The 16,181-nt window shown below is 39.7% G+C and overlaps 2 protein-coding genes across 2 annotated transcripts; both read right to left on the bottom strand.

The window, feature by feature from the left end:
* Window positions 1-4,050: 4,050 nt before the first annotated feature.
* Window positions 4,051-4,986, bottom strand: LOC109374476 (olfactory receptor-like protein OLF3). Its single transcript, XM_019629097.1, has one exon. It carries the CDS (start codon window positions 4,984-4,986, stop codon window positions 4,051-4,053), a length of 936 nt encoding a protein of 311 aa, XP_019484642.1.
* Window positions 4,987-13,056: 8,070 nt separating this feature from the next.
* Window positions 13,057-14,158, bottom strand: LOC109374483 (olfactory receptor-like protein OLF3). The gene has a single exon (XM_019629111.1). The coding sequence runs from the start codon at window positions 14,098-14,100 to the stop codon at window positions 13,147-13,149; it is 954 nt and encodes a 317-aa protein (XP_019484656.1). The 5' UTR covers window positions 14,101-14,158; the 3' UTR covers window positions 13,057-13,146.
* Window positions 14,159-16,181: the final 2,023 nt, after the last annotated feature.

Here is a 16,181-nt window from a genome sequence, read left to right on the forward strand (position 1 = left end):
TACATGTCTACCCAGAAACTCAGAATGTGACCTTATATGGAAATAGGATCTTTGCAGATGTAATTCATTGAGGAAATTGAGATAAATTTAGGGTGGGCACTAAATTCAGTGACTGGTGTCTTTATGAGAAGAGGAGAAGACACAAAAAGCCACATAGAGAAGAAAGCCATGTGAAGACAGAGGAAAGCAAAGACTGGAGTATTCTGACACAAACCAAGTAACACCTGGGACCACCAGAACCTGGAAGAAGTAAGGAATGATTCTTTCCTAGAGTCTGCAGAGGGAGCATGGCCCTGCGGACATCCTGATCTAACTTCCAGATCCAGGACTCTGAAAGAATAAGTTTCTGTGGTTTCAAGCCACCCAGTTTGTGGTACTTTGTTACGGCAGCCCTAGAAAATGAGGACAGAACCGCAACTCCGTATTCGCTTAGCTGGGTCCCCAGAATGCTCACAGCCACTCCAGCACTACCTGCCACTAGGACAAGTAAGAGAAATGTAAAGTGAGAATGAAAAGCGACATCGGCCCAACCAATTGCAATTAAAATTCTTAATTTTGAAAAAATTCATAAAGCATATTTTAAAAAGAAAAACGCATGACTATGTACCTTGGAGGACCCCATGCAAGTAAGGGGCCCTGCAGCTTAAGTTTATTAGCTTCACGGTAAATCTACTTCTGGATGCAGGAGAGGAGGGTTAACTGCAAATGCGATGTCCTTGAGATGACTAGAGAGTGAGTATATGTAAGGAATGACCATACAAGTGGGCATGGAACCTGTGCTGGGAAAGAGGGGTAATAAGACAAAATGTGTGTGTGTGTGGGGGGGGGGTAATGGATGAGAAACATGTGTTAGAGTTACTCTAGTAGAGGTCATGCTGGGGTCAAAATTTGTTGGAGTTGTACTATATGGCGTGCACTGGAAAGATAGAATTTGGAGTGAATGGCCAGAGTGGGGTCCTTGATACAGAGATGTTAGAGCTAATGCAATTATTGGCAATGGAAAGGTCTAGGGTATGATCACAGAAGTGGGTGGCTGAGAGTGGGTCAGACGTAAAAACATTGGAACGACACAGAAGTTAGCTAACTGAGGCCAGGGTGCCGAGTGGATCTGCTGCACAGCTGTAGAAATTTCTACATGTGATGAGAGAATTAGTGGTAAACCAGTGCAAAATGAAGAGGACAGATGGTAAATGATGAAGAAAAGAGGCATGATGGTGCCCTAGTTTGACAGCATATGCTTCAAAGAAGCTGGAGTTATTTAGAGAAAAGTAACAAGCGATGGTCTGGAAGTGGCACAAGATCAAGGAAGATAGCCTCTTCACCTTCCTACCCGGTATTAGAGGAAATAATGGGAGGCACAGGGCTGGATCTGAGAGGGCTGAGTTCTCAGTGAACAGTCAGGTTCAAGTCAGAGCAAGAAAAAGAAGAATCATGCAAGGAAGGCAATCAGAATATACAGAGCCTTTTGCTGAAAACAGAGCATGAGTTTCAGGTGACAACTGGAAATGATTGTGGTATCACAGCAGGTTAATATTTTGGTCAGATGTGTAGGCCAAATTGAGATGAAAGCCCAGATGATGATGATGGACAACCTATAAAGTGTGGACTTCCTGTCAAGTCTCAGATAAACAGGGTTGTGAGGCAGCAACAAACTTTTTGGGATAGTCTCTTAAGGAAAAGTGATTAATCGAATTTAATTAAAACCTCTTTCTTGACTGGGCTCTATCCAAGTTCTCATTCCCTGTGGGGGCAGCAGCTTCATTTTGTACTTATCAGTCGCTTTGATTTCTTCACTTTCAACAAATAAAAGTTTATGGCTTTTAAAGCTTAATTTTATACGAGAAGGTTTTAGCTCATTGTCTGTCCTATCAGAACTTAATTTTCACGCCCCAAGTCCTTTATTTATGCCATTTTTTTGTTGCCTAAAGTTGTCTGCACATTTTTTGTTGTAATTTTTATAGCCTTAATAAAGGATGAATGGGTATTAATTTTACTGAGTTCTTTCATATGTAAATATGTACTTCTGTCACCATTTGAGAGTGAATGGTGTCAAGAGAATGAAAGGACAAGCCACACACTGGAAGAAAAGTTTTGCAAAAAGATATACCTGATAAAGAATTGCTATCCAAAAAATACAAAGAAGTCTGAAAACTTGACAATAAGACAACAAACAAGCTGATTTAAAAATGGCTCAATACCTTAAAACCTACCTCACCAAAGAAGATATACAGATGGCAAATAAATATATGAAAATATATGCTGCATATCAGATGTCATCAGGGAAATGCAAATTAAAACAACAATGAAACACTACTACACACCTGTCAGAATGGCCCAAATCCAGAACACTGACAACACCAATTACTGGTGAACTGTGGAGCGATAGGAACTCCCGTTCATTGCTGGTGGAATGCAAAATGGCACAGCCACTTTGGAAGACAGATTGATGGTGTCTTACAAAACTAAACATATATTCACCCCATGGTCCAGTAATAATGGGTTTGGTATTTATCAAAAGGAGTCAAAATATGTCCACACAAAATCTACACACAAATGTTTATAGCAACTTTATTCATAATCACCAAAACATGAAAACAAACAAGGTGTCATTCAGCAGGTGAATGGATAAACTGTGGTAATATACAGACAATGGAATATTATTCAGTTCCAAAAAGAAATGAACTATTAAATCATGAAGGAAACTTAAATGTATATTACATTACTAAGAAAAAGAAGCCAATCTGAGAAGGCTACATACTATATGATTCCAATTATATGACATGTAAACCTATTTTTTGCTAGGAGGTAGGTTTGCAGTGATATATAATTGACATGTACTATTTGGTATTTCTTTTTATAACTTTTTCTGCTTACTGTATCTACGAAACACAAAGGTAAAATAAACTAATGGACTAAACTGGAGAATCAAAATTCAAAATAATCTTGGCAGGTTGGTGTGATATGTGAAAATCAATTAGAATTGGCAGAGCTAAATATACACATACATACCTACATTTAAGTTAAAAATAAAGACTGGAAAGGGTGTAGAGACTTCATAACCAGTTTATAGAAAACAGTCTTAGGAAAATATTAAATAAAAGATTATGGTGATGAATAATTTTGGAAATGGATGTGGTGATGTTTGCACAATATTTTCAAATGCAACTAATGCCACTGAATTGTACACTTAAAGATGGCTACAATAGAAACTTTTATGTTATATATATTTTACCACAGTAAAAAAGACTATAGTAAAGTCACAGATATTTTGCATCTTTAAAGCAAATTTGCTTCTTAAAAAGCAAATGAGATCCAATATACTGGTCTGAACAAATACTGTGTCATATGTTATTTATTTCAGGATATCATATCACACTCTAAAGCACACACACAAAAAAATGACACTGAAAGTTCTAAGATTGCTGTCATTTTACAAAGAGCTGAAAAAATCATTTGTGATTACCCTAGAGGAAGCTTGTTCTACAGAGAACTGCAGTATTGTCATGTAGAAAGAGGAACATTTTCCATTGTATTCCACAAGTTGAAGTAAACCTAACCAGTGGAATACATCTATCTATTCAGTCTGCAAACCAAGTCTGTTGAATGCAGCCACGGATCATTCATTTGAACATTGATACACTTATGCAATTTTAAAAATGGGCAGATGAAGTGCTCGATAAAGAGAATTTTCTGGACTGATTGCTTAGGCTTCATGTTAAAACTAATCAAACCATAAGCCTACCATCTTGCCCATTGGTATGTCCTCAACTATGAGAAAAGTGCCTGTGAACATCCCAAATGTCCCCACTTCCATGTGATAAGCTCACAGATGAGAAGACCTAAGACGAGGCTCTCTCATGGATTACTGACATGTAAACTAGGTGATTCTGGCCTATATAAAGAAATTCATTAATCAGATGGAGGAACACTTTATTCAAATGCAAGGATCTGACCATAACAGTCTTCTTTTGTGTATACGTGGCAGTCCCATCTATATTTATCTGATCTCCTTTTTGGTTTTGATGACAGATAATAAAAAGTTCTTAGTCTTTACTCTTTAGCTCCAAATTTCTCTAAAACTTTCCAGAAAGCAGCCATAACATCCTTATTCCTCAAGCTGTAGATCAAGGGGTTCAACATAGGTGCCACCACAGCATAAAACAGAGCAACCATCTTCTCCTCTTCCACTGAAGAAGCTGACCGTGGCCCCAGGTAGGTGAAGATGGTAGCCCCAAAGCACATGCAAACCACAGCGAGGTGGGAGGCACAAGTCCCAAAAGCTTTCCTACACCCCTGAGTAGAACGAATGCGCAGAATGGTGAAAACTATACGACCATAGGAGAACAGAACAAGGGAACAAGGAACCATGAGCACCAGAAACCCCGAAATGGCCACCATGACCATGTTGAAGGAGATGTCCACACAGGCCAGCCGTAGCACCGCTAGGGTCTCACAGGTAAAGTGATTAATAACGTTGTGACACAGAGGAAGCCGAAAGGTGATGATTGTTTCCATCAGTGAATTAATGAAACCAGCCACCAGGCAGCCGGCAGCCAGCCCCAGGCACAGCCCTCCGTGCATGGTGACTGTGTAGTGCAGCGGGTGGCACACTGCCACGTAGCGGTCATAGGCCATGGCTCCCAGCAGGAAGAACTCAGACCCGCCCAGTGCCAAGGATGCATAGAGCTGGAGCACACAGCTGGGGAACGGGATGGACTTCCGGGCTGACAGGAAGTGAACAAGCATCTGGGGGACAGTGCTGTTGGTGTAACAGATGTCGACAAATGAGAGGACGCTGAGGAAAAAGTACATGGGTGTATTCAGCCTGTTGTCCAGTCTGATAAGTAGGAGGATGAGGAAGTTCCCCAGCACAGTCACCAGATACATGGCCAGGAAAAGGACGAAGAGGGAGACCTGAGTCTCCCAGCAGCTGGACAGCCCCAGCAGAATGAACTCACTCATCCACGTCTGGTTTTCCCTGCCCATCAGCCTCTAAAGACCAAACCTAGTTATAAGCCAATAAATATCAGACACTTAAGGCGGCAAAAGGCCTGAAAGTTCATTTATACCAAATAGGCATCTAATATTAAATGATTTCCCAGATTGCATGTTTCCTTCAGGGTTGGGGATCACAATAGAACCCACTGATGTGGCTCAGATGCAAGAAGAGAAGAAAACTCTTCTTCCTGAAGTAGGAAAGGTTTTATTAAAGTGTTTCGACAAAGATTAACTGGAAAACGTGATTCTCTTTCTTAGAGCCGATTCATAACCCTGGAGTGTGTTTACTTCTTTGTTGAAACCAGTTTTTCCCTCCTTAACTCTCTCAAAATCCATATTGAATGGAACCTGATTTTAAGTCTGTCCTAATTCACTGGAGGGAGGAGAGTGGGAAGGATAATGGAATAAAGATGTAACACCAATAGTAAAAAGAATAATTTTTTAACCCAAAAAATGTTAAGAGGTACAATACAATGTTTAAAGCATTTTTTGAAATTTTGATATATAAATAGAAGTTAAAACAGGTTTTCAAAAGTAAGGTGGAGGTGTATAACTGACAATAATAGTAAACATAAACAGCATTCCTGCACCTTTTCTTCCCTGAATTGTGATTCAAGCTTCATAAACATCACAAGCGTTCTTCTTAAAAAAAGAAAGCCACCTGGAAATCTTGAGATTGCCACAAAATGTTAATTGGCTAAGCTGTTCTCCCCACCACTTGACAAAGCACGCCTATATTGCTCAGAGGAACAGAAAGTTTAAAGCCAGTTATCCAGAGGAAGTTACCTTCTGACCATTATTATTTAAGAATGAGCGGTCAGCACAAACCTGTCCTCTGGGTGCAGATTTCCGGTGGGCGGGTGCTGAGGGGTGCAGTGCAGTGCAGTGCAGGAACACGGCCTGTATGTAGTAGCTAAGCCCAGTGATTCATTCCTATGAATGCAGTCAGACCTGTGCGAGGTGCTTCGTTTCTCAGACTATCTGAAAACACTTTCTCCTCAGGTTGGCTACTCAAGATGTGTTTTCTTAAAACCAAGTGCCAAAACAGGACAGTTCTCTCTCCAGTAACCAAATTCAATCCAATTGAATGAGCCAAGGAAGAAGCTTTGTGCTAAGGAAACCCTGGTTTCCTGACCCGTGGTCCTGAGAACCTACTGGAACGCCTCTGAGCATGGCTGCCTTGCCTTCAGGACAAGAGGCATCAGGGCTGGGGAGGGTGCAGGACTTGGAAGGAATAACTTTCTTTTCCCTCAGAGATAAAATCTCTACAGACCAATTATGCTGTGCCTGCCAGGCTTCTGTTAACTTCTTCTCTGTATTGATTCCCTCACCTTAAACTCTCATCTGCATTTAGGAGAATTTAGCTTTTCCTGACCCCGGAACATGAGAAGAGAACCCAAAGGCCCAGTTCCCCAGTCCTCCCGAGACATCCTCCTAAGTCTTTGCTGAAGTTTCACTTGGAGGAGGTTATAACTTGCCGATGACTTTCTGTCCATGTACTCATGATTGACACTATTTAACCCAAAGTCACCAATTATTCAGGGATCTTTTAGCAACATATCCCATAACATGACTGTAAAGTTGTACACAAGCTATGATCAAATATCCTCTTCATAACTGCTGCAACTATTTTGTGAGACTTTCCCCTTTTATCTCACTGTTAGAAGGTTCCTTTTGGCTGAGCATTGCCAAATTATGTAACTATTTTTGTATCTGGATGTCTGCCCTCATATTCTGTGAATACTACAGATATTTGCTACCCACTTTAAGCACCTCCAATTATATCTCCGTTCTACTGATATACACTTAGGTTGTTTCTAGTTTGTAGCTATTTGCAAACAATACTGCTATGAACATTCACACACACCATACACACAAACACACACACATACACACACTCATCTTTTGTCCTATATATGTATTCATTTCTATTGCCTAGTAGAATTGGTGCATCATAGATTATGTACATGTCCAGTTTTAGCTAATATTGTCAGTTTCATCAAAACAGTTGTACTGATTCAACTCCCACCAACTATATATGAGGATTTCTTTGCTCTACGTCTTCTCTACATTTGGATTGTAAGTCCCTTTTCATTTTAGCCATTCTAATGGGTATATTAAGTGGTATCCATTAGTCTTGGCAATGGATTACGGTTTACTCTAAAATATTTTCAATATCATTTGATGCAAGGAGAGAAACAAAGATGGGGTTAGTCCCAACCCTTAGAAAATACCTATTAATAGGTAACAGGGAAAAAACAAATATTTATTTTCTTTAAGAAGAAAAATATTAAAACTATAAAATAAGTCAAACATCATAAAAATTATCTTAAAATATATGTGAAGAAAACAAGAGAATACATAACTCCTCTGAGCTCTGTCTAATGCAGGACGAGAGAATACCCTCAGACACTGATAGAGCCACAGCTATTATACCAAAGCCATTACTTGGGATTTTAGAAAACCCTACAAATAAAACCACTTATCCTAAAGATGGTAAAATCTTCTAAATTTCAAAACAAGAAAGAAATACACGATAAGAAAAAAATGTTAAATAGACTTCATCTTCTAAGAGGAATGCTGGGTTATTGAAAAGAATTTTACTTCGGCAATATATTTGATGGCTTTATTGGGAGTTCTATCAAATATTAAACAAACAAACAAAAAAAACACTTCCAAATTTACACAGGACTTTCCAGAGGAAAGAAAAACGGGGAATCATATCTTAATTCATTGTATGAGGTTAGGGTGACCAGCATACCAAAAATTGACTGGGAACATAAAAGAAGGGAAAATTATACTTCTGGCTCACTCAGACAGATGGACAGAAAACTCTCAAAAAAAATAATAGCGGACTCCATCTATCGATCTATAAAACTACTTAATGCATCATGACAAACTTTGTTTTATTCAATAAGACTTGTTTAGTATCAGGACACAAATGATGTTATTAAATACATTAACAAATTAAAAGGAGAAAAAATCATATGATATTAATATAGAAAATTATTTTAAATTTAACATATATTAATAATTTTTTAAAATAGAGAACATTAATCTGATAAAATGCTTATAGAGTAAGCATCATACTCATTGCAGTTGTTTTGAAAGTATTCCCTGTAAGTTCAGAAACAAAATAATAATGTTTGTTATACTCATCTCTGTTTAACATTATACTGGTGTTCCTAGCCAGTGCAAGAAGACAGGAAAAAAAATAACAATAATGTGAGGACTGGAAAAAAATAATAGTATTGATATTTTATTTGCATAGTATATAATTTTCTATACAAAGAATCCAAAAGAATCTACAGATAAATTATAATTAATAAAATAATTAGGCATGGTTGTTGGATTAAATAAATCAATTCCAAAGTCACTGTGAATTCGGTTTCTGGCCATAATGGGATAAGAGGGATGGTACTTATACTCCACTCCTCAAACAACTAGAAAACTGAACAAAATATATGAAGCAATGGTTTTCATACATTGGACATAAAGCAGTGCAAGCCAGTGATCCCTGAGAGAAGGAACCAAATGAGGTGAGCCACAGGTGCCCCTGCTCACTGACTAGAGAGAGTTTCCAGGGCACAGGATGAGGAGAGGGAGCCCAAACAGAGCCTGTGATCATCCCGAATTGAAAAGGCAGAGGTCATAGTTTGGGACATAGTACCAAGAGAAAGAAGCTACAAAGAGAGGGGACTTTTTTAAATCTGAAGATGAATATCCTTAAATCTTTTGCTAACTACTGATCTTTGCATGATGTGAGAAACCTACCAAAGCCAAGGAAAGAACCACCAGAAATGAGGGAACAGAGTGATCTCTAGAGGTAACACAGGGCCCAGAACAGCTCATGCTCTCACCAGCCAGAAAGGAAAGTCCTCTAACACAGAGACATCAAGCAGAGTCCTCAGGAAAGTACAACCTCAGTAGTGGTACAAATTGACCCTATACTTTGGCCTGTTCTAGATCCAACTTTACAATTCTTCAAAGAAAGCCTCAAAAGATCAAATAAATTCCAAACAATTTAACTGTGTTCCAGAACAAAGTACAGAAATATTTAAAGGAAAAAAAAATACCCAACAGAAATTCACATCCATAATCCAATAAAAATGTTTCTAGGCATGCCAAGAGGCAGAAGAGTTCCCAGGCCACAGCACAAGGAAGGGAAACCCAAACAAGCCACAATGAGTGCAATCTCTACAATGAAAAAAAACCGGATGAAATCAATAACCAATTAGACACTACAAGAGGAAAAATGAGAAAAAATAAAAGAAATAAAGATATATGAAGTCATGCAAATGATAAAAGTATTCATCAGGAGCAGAAAAAAATACAAGCAAAGTTAAGGATATAAACTAAGGAAAAAAGTAATAAGAATGAGAGTAGTAATCAATGAAAGGAAAACAGAAAAAGAGAAAATAAGGAAATCAAAAGCTGACTTAGTAAGACTGATAAATTTCTATTCAGGCTGATCAGAAAGAAGAGAGAAGTTACAACTTATCAATGTAAAAAAAAAAAAAGAAAGGGGTTTCATTATTACTGATCCTACAGACATCAAAAAAATAAAAACATAACACCTTGACTATATTTCATGTCAATACATTTGACTACTTAGATGAAATGGAAATTTCTTGAAAGATACATGTTGCCAAAGCTCACACAAGAAGAAATAGATAACCTAAATAATCCTTTATCTGCAAAAGAAATTGATTTTGTAGTTTAAAACCTTCCCACAAAGAAAACAACAGGACCACTGGTTTCTCCAGTGAATTACACCAAACATTAAAGGAAGAAATATTACAAATTCTACCAAACTCTTCTAGAAAGTTGAAGCACAACTTTCCCCAACTAATTATTTAAGTATAACCCTGTACCAAAAACATTACAAATAATAATAAAAAAAAAACCACTACAGGTCGAAATCACTCATGATCATAGATACAAAAAATGCTTTTAAAAATATTAATAAAGTGGGCCGGCCGAGTGGCGCATTGGTTAAGAGCTGGCTTGGGATGCCAGAGGGCCCTGGTTCGGATCCCACATATGAGGGCCAGTGACACTGCCCTCTATAGCTGGGATGCTGAACAACAGCTCAACCTGGAGCTGGGCTGCCATGAGTGGCTGGCGACGGCAGATGGGTTGCCATGGGCTACCGTGTGTGGCCGGCAGCCAGCGTGAGCGGCCAGCAGCCGCTGTGAGAGGCCATCCAGAAGCCGGAGACTGAGCTGCGTCACCCGGGAAGAGTGCAATGATGGTGCCAACTTGGGCCAGTGAGGCGACGTCCTCCACAACTAGACTGAAGAACAAAACGACACAACTTGTCTGTTTCCCTTCCCCCAATTACCCAATAAAAAAATAAAAAAATATATTAGTAAAGTGAATTCAGCTATATTTTTAAAATGTATTATTTCCAAGTTGAGTTAGTTACAGGAATGCAAGTTAGTACAACATTCAGTTGATCAATACTCCTCAAGTGTCAAGGCATGAAAGACAAAGAAAGACTGGAACTATCACAGAATGAAGGAAGCTACAGATAAATGACAAGCAAATGCAATGTGAATCCTGGATAGCATCCTAAATTTTTTAAAAAGTAATTAATCCTCTCTGATAAGGACACCTGTCATACACAGACATGCAGAGAGAGAAGAAGGCCATGTGAACACACAGGGAGAAGACGCCCATCTACAGGCAAGGAGAGAAGTCTCAGAAGAAAGCAACTCTGCCGGCACATTCATCTCAGACTTCTAGTCTCCAGAATTGTGAGAAAATGAAGTCCTGTTGTGTAAGCCACCCACTCTGTGGTCCTCTGTTATGGCAGTCCTTCCAGTGAATTAATAAAACAGTAGAAATGAGATGACAGATATAAAAACACTAAAAAACCCTATTCTAAAGTAAGACTGTCCAAATTAACAATACAAGTAATGTTGAACCCATATCCCAATGTGCTCGATGCATGATTCACCTCTTCTACTCACTCGTTTGTGTGGAGTCCTTAGATTTTGGGCACTTGGACCTAAATAACTATGGTAAATGAGATATTTTCTGAAATGCAAACTGAAGTGAGAATCACTTCATCTTCTCTCAGAAGACTTCACCAATGTAACCCTCAGTACACATCCAGAAAACAAAAATCCCTTCTTTTCTTGAATTTCCAGAGCTCCTTCCATGTAACCTTGGGTTATTATTTTGCATTTTTGTCCTATTTTCCTATAATTGTATAGCAAACTACAGCCCACATATCAGATTTTGCCCACCCAACGGTCTTGATATGGCCCATAAGAAAAGAATTTTAAAAATATTTTTAAATAGTTGAAAAATCAAAAGAATAATATTGTATGATGTGTGGAAATTACATGAAATTCAAATTTAAGTGTCCATAAATTAAGATTCATTGGTACTAGGGACACTCGTTCTTTTATGTATTGTATATGGCTGCTTTAGTGCTGCAATGGCAGACATACGGCCCACGAAGCCTAAAATATTTCCTATCTGGCCTATTACAGGAACAACCCCTGGCTTAGAAGACTGTCAGTTTCCTGAGGTGAAGACCATGACTAAACACAACTCTGATACTCCTACAATGCCTTCAACAAAGTGGATGCCCACAAAATGAACACCTGTAACTTTGTTAGAAAAGGCTGCGAATCAAGATAAAGTTGGTCACATGAAAGGAAAAATTTGAACACCGTGGCTTTGTAACTAGGGGACTGGGATGAAATTCAGTGATACTTAGGTGGAGAGTGATGTCCACAGCTAAAGGGGACTCATTTTCCTATACCTCATGTGGACTTTTAACCTTCATCATTCTCATATCTCTTGTTCCTGCACCCCCTCCTCTGCACTCTCAACAACGGGCACCACATCATGTTTCACAGAAAAAATGTGGACCGTTGGATGCCCTCCAACTTCTGATCCCCCACTTCCAAATGCAAATTGACTGACTTAATGAATAGACAAAGGAAAGAAAGCAAGGTCCCCCTCTGGGACTTCCTGAAGACAGTGAGAGACCCAGTCTCCCTTCCCTTACCTACCCCTTGTTTAGTCTTTTCTCCTCCCTGCCCCATTTTACTTTATTTAGGTTTGTCGGCACAGGCAAGGTGCCCTCATAGATGATGCCAGCTCACTAGGTTTACAAAGGTTAGGTGGGCCTTGTGGGGAAGGGGCAGTACAAGGCGGCTCTTAATGTGGAGACTTGAGGGTAACATCTGCACAACAGACTGGCCATCCTGATAACCCCAAATCCACATGAAACCAATCATCTCTCATTGGCTTACCTAAGAAAATTGCTTCCTCTGACTAGGTCTTTGATGTTTTATACATTTATCTCATTGTTTAATTGCTTATTTTGTTTCCCAAGTTTCAGAGAAAAAGTTTGCTGAATTATCAGATATTAGACAGTTTTATTTACCTTTTGAATGAGATCCCATATATATGTAATATTTCTTGTCAAATTACTCATACACTATTTAGCAGTAAGTGAATTTCAGATTTTCCTTAGCCAATAATATCACTATATACAAACAACCATTGGTTATATCCTTATCACAGTAAACAAGAACTTTTGTTTCTCCACTCAATTATTTCCATTACTCAGACAGAGTTTGTATGTCCACAAATAGTAGGCCCTACACAAAAACATTTAATCTACCTTGATCATAATCTCCTCAGAATAGTGTCTCATACAATTACTGGATGTAGCTATATACAACAGACATTATTTTAAGTGAGATTCATATATGAAAATCATTTTGTTCCCAATAACACTACAATAACCTTGTACAAAATTTGGATGAATAAGAACCAGTGGTACAAATTAAGATCCATGACTACGTCGATGATTACAAACAATGTGACAAATCAAAACAGGAAATGGTATTTTCTTCAATTACTCTCAGGTAATATGAACGGAGACTGACTGTGGTAAGTTCCGTTACAGCAGTGCTTAACTCCTCTGAACAGGCTCCTGTGACATAAAAATGCCCTCACATCTCACACCCCAACCCAACCACTCAGCCTCCTACCCCACATCACCAGCACACGGCTCATCTTCCTGGTTGCCATGGCAATGCAGTTGATGCCTACCATATCTGAGCTGCGTGGGAGAAAACGCATGCAAAGCTCTTTTCTCTAAGTGATGCTCATGATTCATCAAATTGCCAATTTTGACGTAAATCCAGATAATTTCCCTAATAGTTTCTGCCATGCCCCTTTCACCTCCTTATTCCTTACGCTGTAAATCATGGGGTTTAGCATGGGCGTCAAAATGGCATAGAAGAGAGAGATCAACTTCCCCTGAAGGACAGAGGGGCCAGAGCGGGGCTGGATGTAAGTGACAATGGCCATGCCATAGCACAGGACTACCACGGTGAGGTGGGAGGCACAGGTTTGAAACGCTTTCTTTCTTCCCTCTGTGGACTGGATCTTTAGGATGCTGGAGATGATCTGTACATAGGACAACAGTACCAGGCAGAATGGTGTCATCAGCAGGACTATGCTAGAAACCATGATCGCAATCTCGTTGGAGGAGGTGTCCACACAGGCCAGCCTGACCACAGCTAGGAGTTCGCAGGATATGTGATCAATACACTTGTTGGTGCACATGGGCAGCTGAAAGGTGATGGCGGTCTGCATGAGAGAGTTGACAGAGCCACTGGCCCAGGATGTGGCGGCCAACCTGGTACAGAGCCCTCCATGCATGATGACCGAGTATCGCAGGGGGTCACACACAGCCACATAGCGGTCATAGGCCATCACTGACAGCAGAACAAACTCAATCCCGCCCAGGCCCAGGGAGAAAAATAGCTGGGCTGCACAGCTCACGCGTGGGATTGCTTTCTGTTCTGCAAGAAGATGCACCAGCATCTGAGGGACGATGCTGGTGGCATAAGAGACATCGACAACGGAGAGGTTGGTGAGGAAGAAATACATGGGAGTGTGAAGTCGGCTGTCCAGTCTGATCAGAAGAACAATGAGGAAGTTCCCCAGCACTGTCAGCAGGTACGTGATGGAGAACAGGACAAAAAGAGAGACCTGAGTGTCCCAGTCACTGGACAAGCCAAGGAGAATAAACTCTCTCACCCACGTCTGGTTATCTGTTCCCATTAAAAAATGTGAGGATTATTACTCTGTAGAGAGAGTCAGAAATAACAAGCTGTTGAATCAAAGAACCATAAAAATAACTTATACCTACTGTATACAACCGGCCAGCCTTAGTCATATGTTTCAGATCACTTATGGGCAATCATCACAGGCTTTATCCTGATATACATTATATCTCTTCTGCATCAGAGACAGGCCATCACCTTGATAAGGACAGATGTGGCCTCAGGGAGACCCACTTAAAGCCTGGAGATAATGCAGCTCAGTTTTAAGTCTCTATTTTTACCAACTTGCCTCAGATTTAAAGTGAGGAGAGCTTGATAGGTGACAATGGCAGGTAAAATGATAAACAATGAAAAAAAACCCAGTTGGAAAGTTACAAAAACCACCTTAAATATGTCAACTAGGCCCATCTTGATGAAATGGGTAAAGCTACTACAAAAAAAGTATTGGGAAGAAGCTGGGGCTTGTGAAAAAAAATCTGGAATTAGAGAACCTAGGTTTGAAACCTGATTTTATTGAGCAGCTATGAGATTTTGATTTAGTGACATCCTTTTATATATGAAACAGGATGATATTATACAACTTGCAAGTACATTTAAGCTGAAATGTAGGTAATGTTGGAGAAAGTACTCTGTGAACTGTCCCGGAAGTAGCACTATAGTAGGATGAAAATTAGTAACATGACCTCCGCCTTGGGGTAGATAAGGTAACAAATGTGATTTTCCAATGCACACCCTCCACAGATTCAGACCTTAATAATATTGAAGGTGATCTTTAATAGAACTGAGGGCTCAGGACTATTTGGGTGCCTGTGGGGACCTGGGGACCCTTTGTCTTTGTAATGGCCTTTGATCTCTTCAGCCTCAGTGGCACACAATGGGCTAGGGGATTGTAATTGCATCCTGTTCCTTTTGCTTGTCTCTTTCCAACTTGCTGCTGTTAAGAATCTACTATTTGTACACGGGCTCAAAGTAAAGAAAGTGAGAGTTTGGATGTTTGACTTTCTATTTACAAGAGAGGAAGGGAAGCAAATGTTTAAGGACTCTTCACTGTCTAAGGCAGAGAAGGCATGAACTCATGGAGATGTGCGTTGGAATGGAGTTTCCCTTGTGTTTTATTTTGTCCCAGAAGTGCTTTCTCAACAGAACTATATGTTATAATACCACTTTTGAACATTAAACGAAAACTGTCTACAGTCTTTAAAAAATTTATAGGACCAATTTATTCTTATTTATCCATGCCTACATATTCACTACCTTTCCTTTCCTTGCAGTGTACAAAATAAGGGAAAGGAGGAGGTGAAGGCGGTAAGAGAGCTCGAGAACAGAAACAGAGCTGCCTGCATCATTCCAAAACCCACAAGGGCAGGCAAGGGTTTCTGAGCAGAGAGGTGCAGGCTGTCTACACTTCAACACTCTTATCTGATAAAGGACAAAAAAAAAAAAACAAGTAGTTCCAGAAACACCCATCTCTTTCATGGTTCAAACATATGCATTTTTATCAACCTCTTTCCTAACATCCTACCCAAACCTGACCTCCCCTCTTAATAGTTCCTCCTCCTTTCCTGCTCTATAACAATCTTTCCACCACCACCCCTCACTCTGCTTTTCTTCAATCATGGTCAGACTGAGAAAACATTGACCTGCCTCAAGGAAGACTTTCTAATTTAATTCTAAACCATCAAGAAAATATTTGATTTTAAAAATCTGTTAGCTATTGTTGAATACACAGAAGTGCAACAGAAAGTAAATGTTTTTTTCTCTATTAATTTGGCAAACATCTATAAAGTGTCATCTTTGCAGCTGGCTATTTCAAGGTGATTATTACACTTCCCTGTGCTCAAAGATCTGAAACTAACATAAAATAATATTGAATGTCAACTGTAACTGAAAAAAAATTTTTTTAATAAAAAAGATCTGGGGCCGGCCGAGTGGCGCGATGGTTAAGAACTCGCTTGGGATGCCAGAGGGCCCCGGTTCGGATCCCACATATGAGGGCCAGTGACACTGCCCTCCACAGCTAAGATGCTGAACAACAGCTCAACCTGGAGCTGGGCTGCCATGAGTTGCCGGCGACGGCGT

The sequence above is a fragment of the Hipposideros armiger genome, unplaced genomic scaffold (genome assembly GCF_001890085.2).
Source record: "Hipposideros armiger isolate ML-2016 unplaced genomic scaffold, ASM189008v1 scaffold_825, whole genome shotgun sequence".
NCBI lineage: Eukaryota > Metazoa > Chordata > Mammalia > Chiroptera > Hipposideridae > Hipposideros > Hipposideros armiger.

Excerpts from the sequence above, each read along its gene's own strand:
- LOC109374476 (XM_019629097.1), bottom strand. The coding sequence starts at position 4,986 with ATGGGCAGGGAAAACCAGACGTGGATGAGTGAGTTCATTCTGCTGGGG.
- LOC109374483 (XM_019629111.1), bottom strand. The coding sequence starts at position 14,100 with ATGGGAACAGATAACCAGACGTGGGTGAGAGAGTTTATTCTCCTTGGC.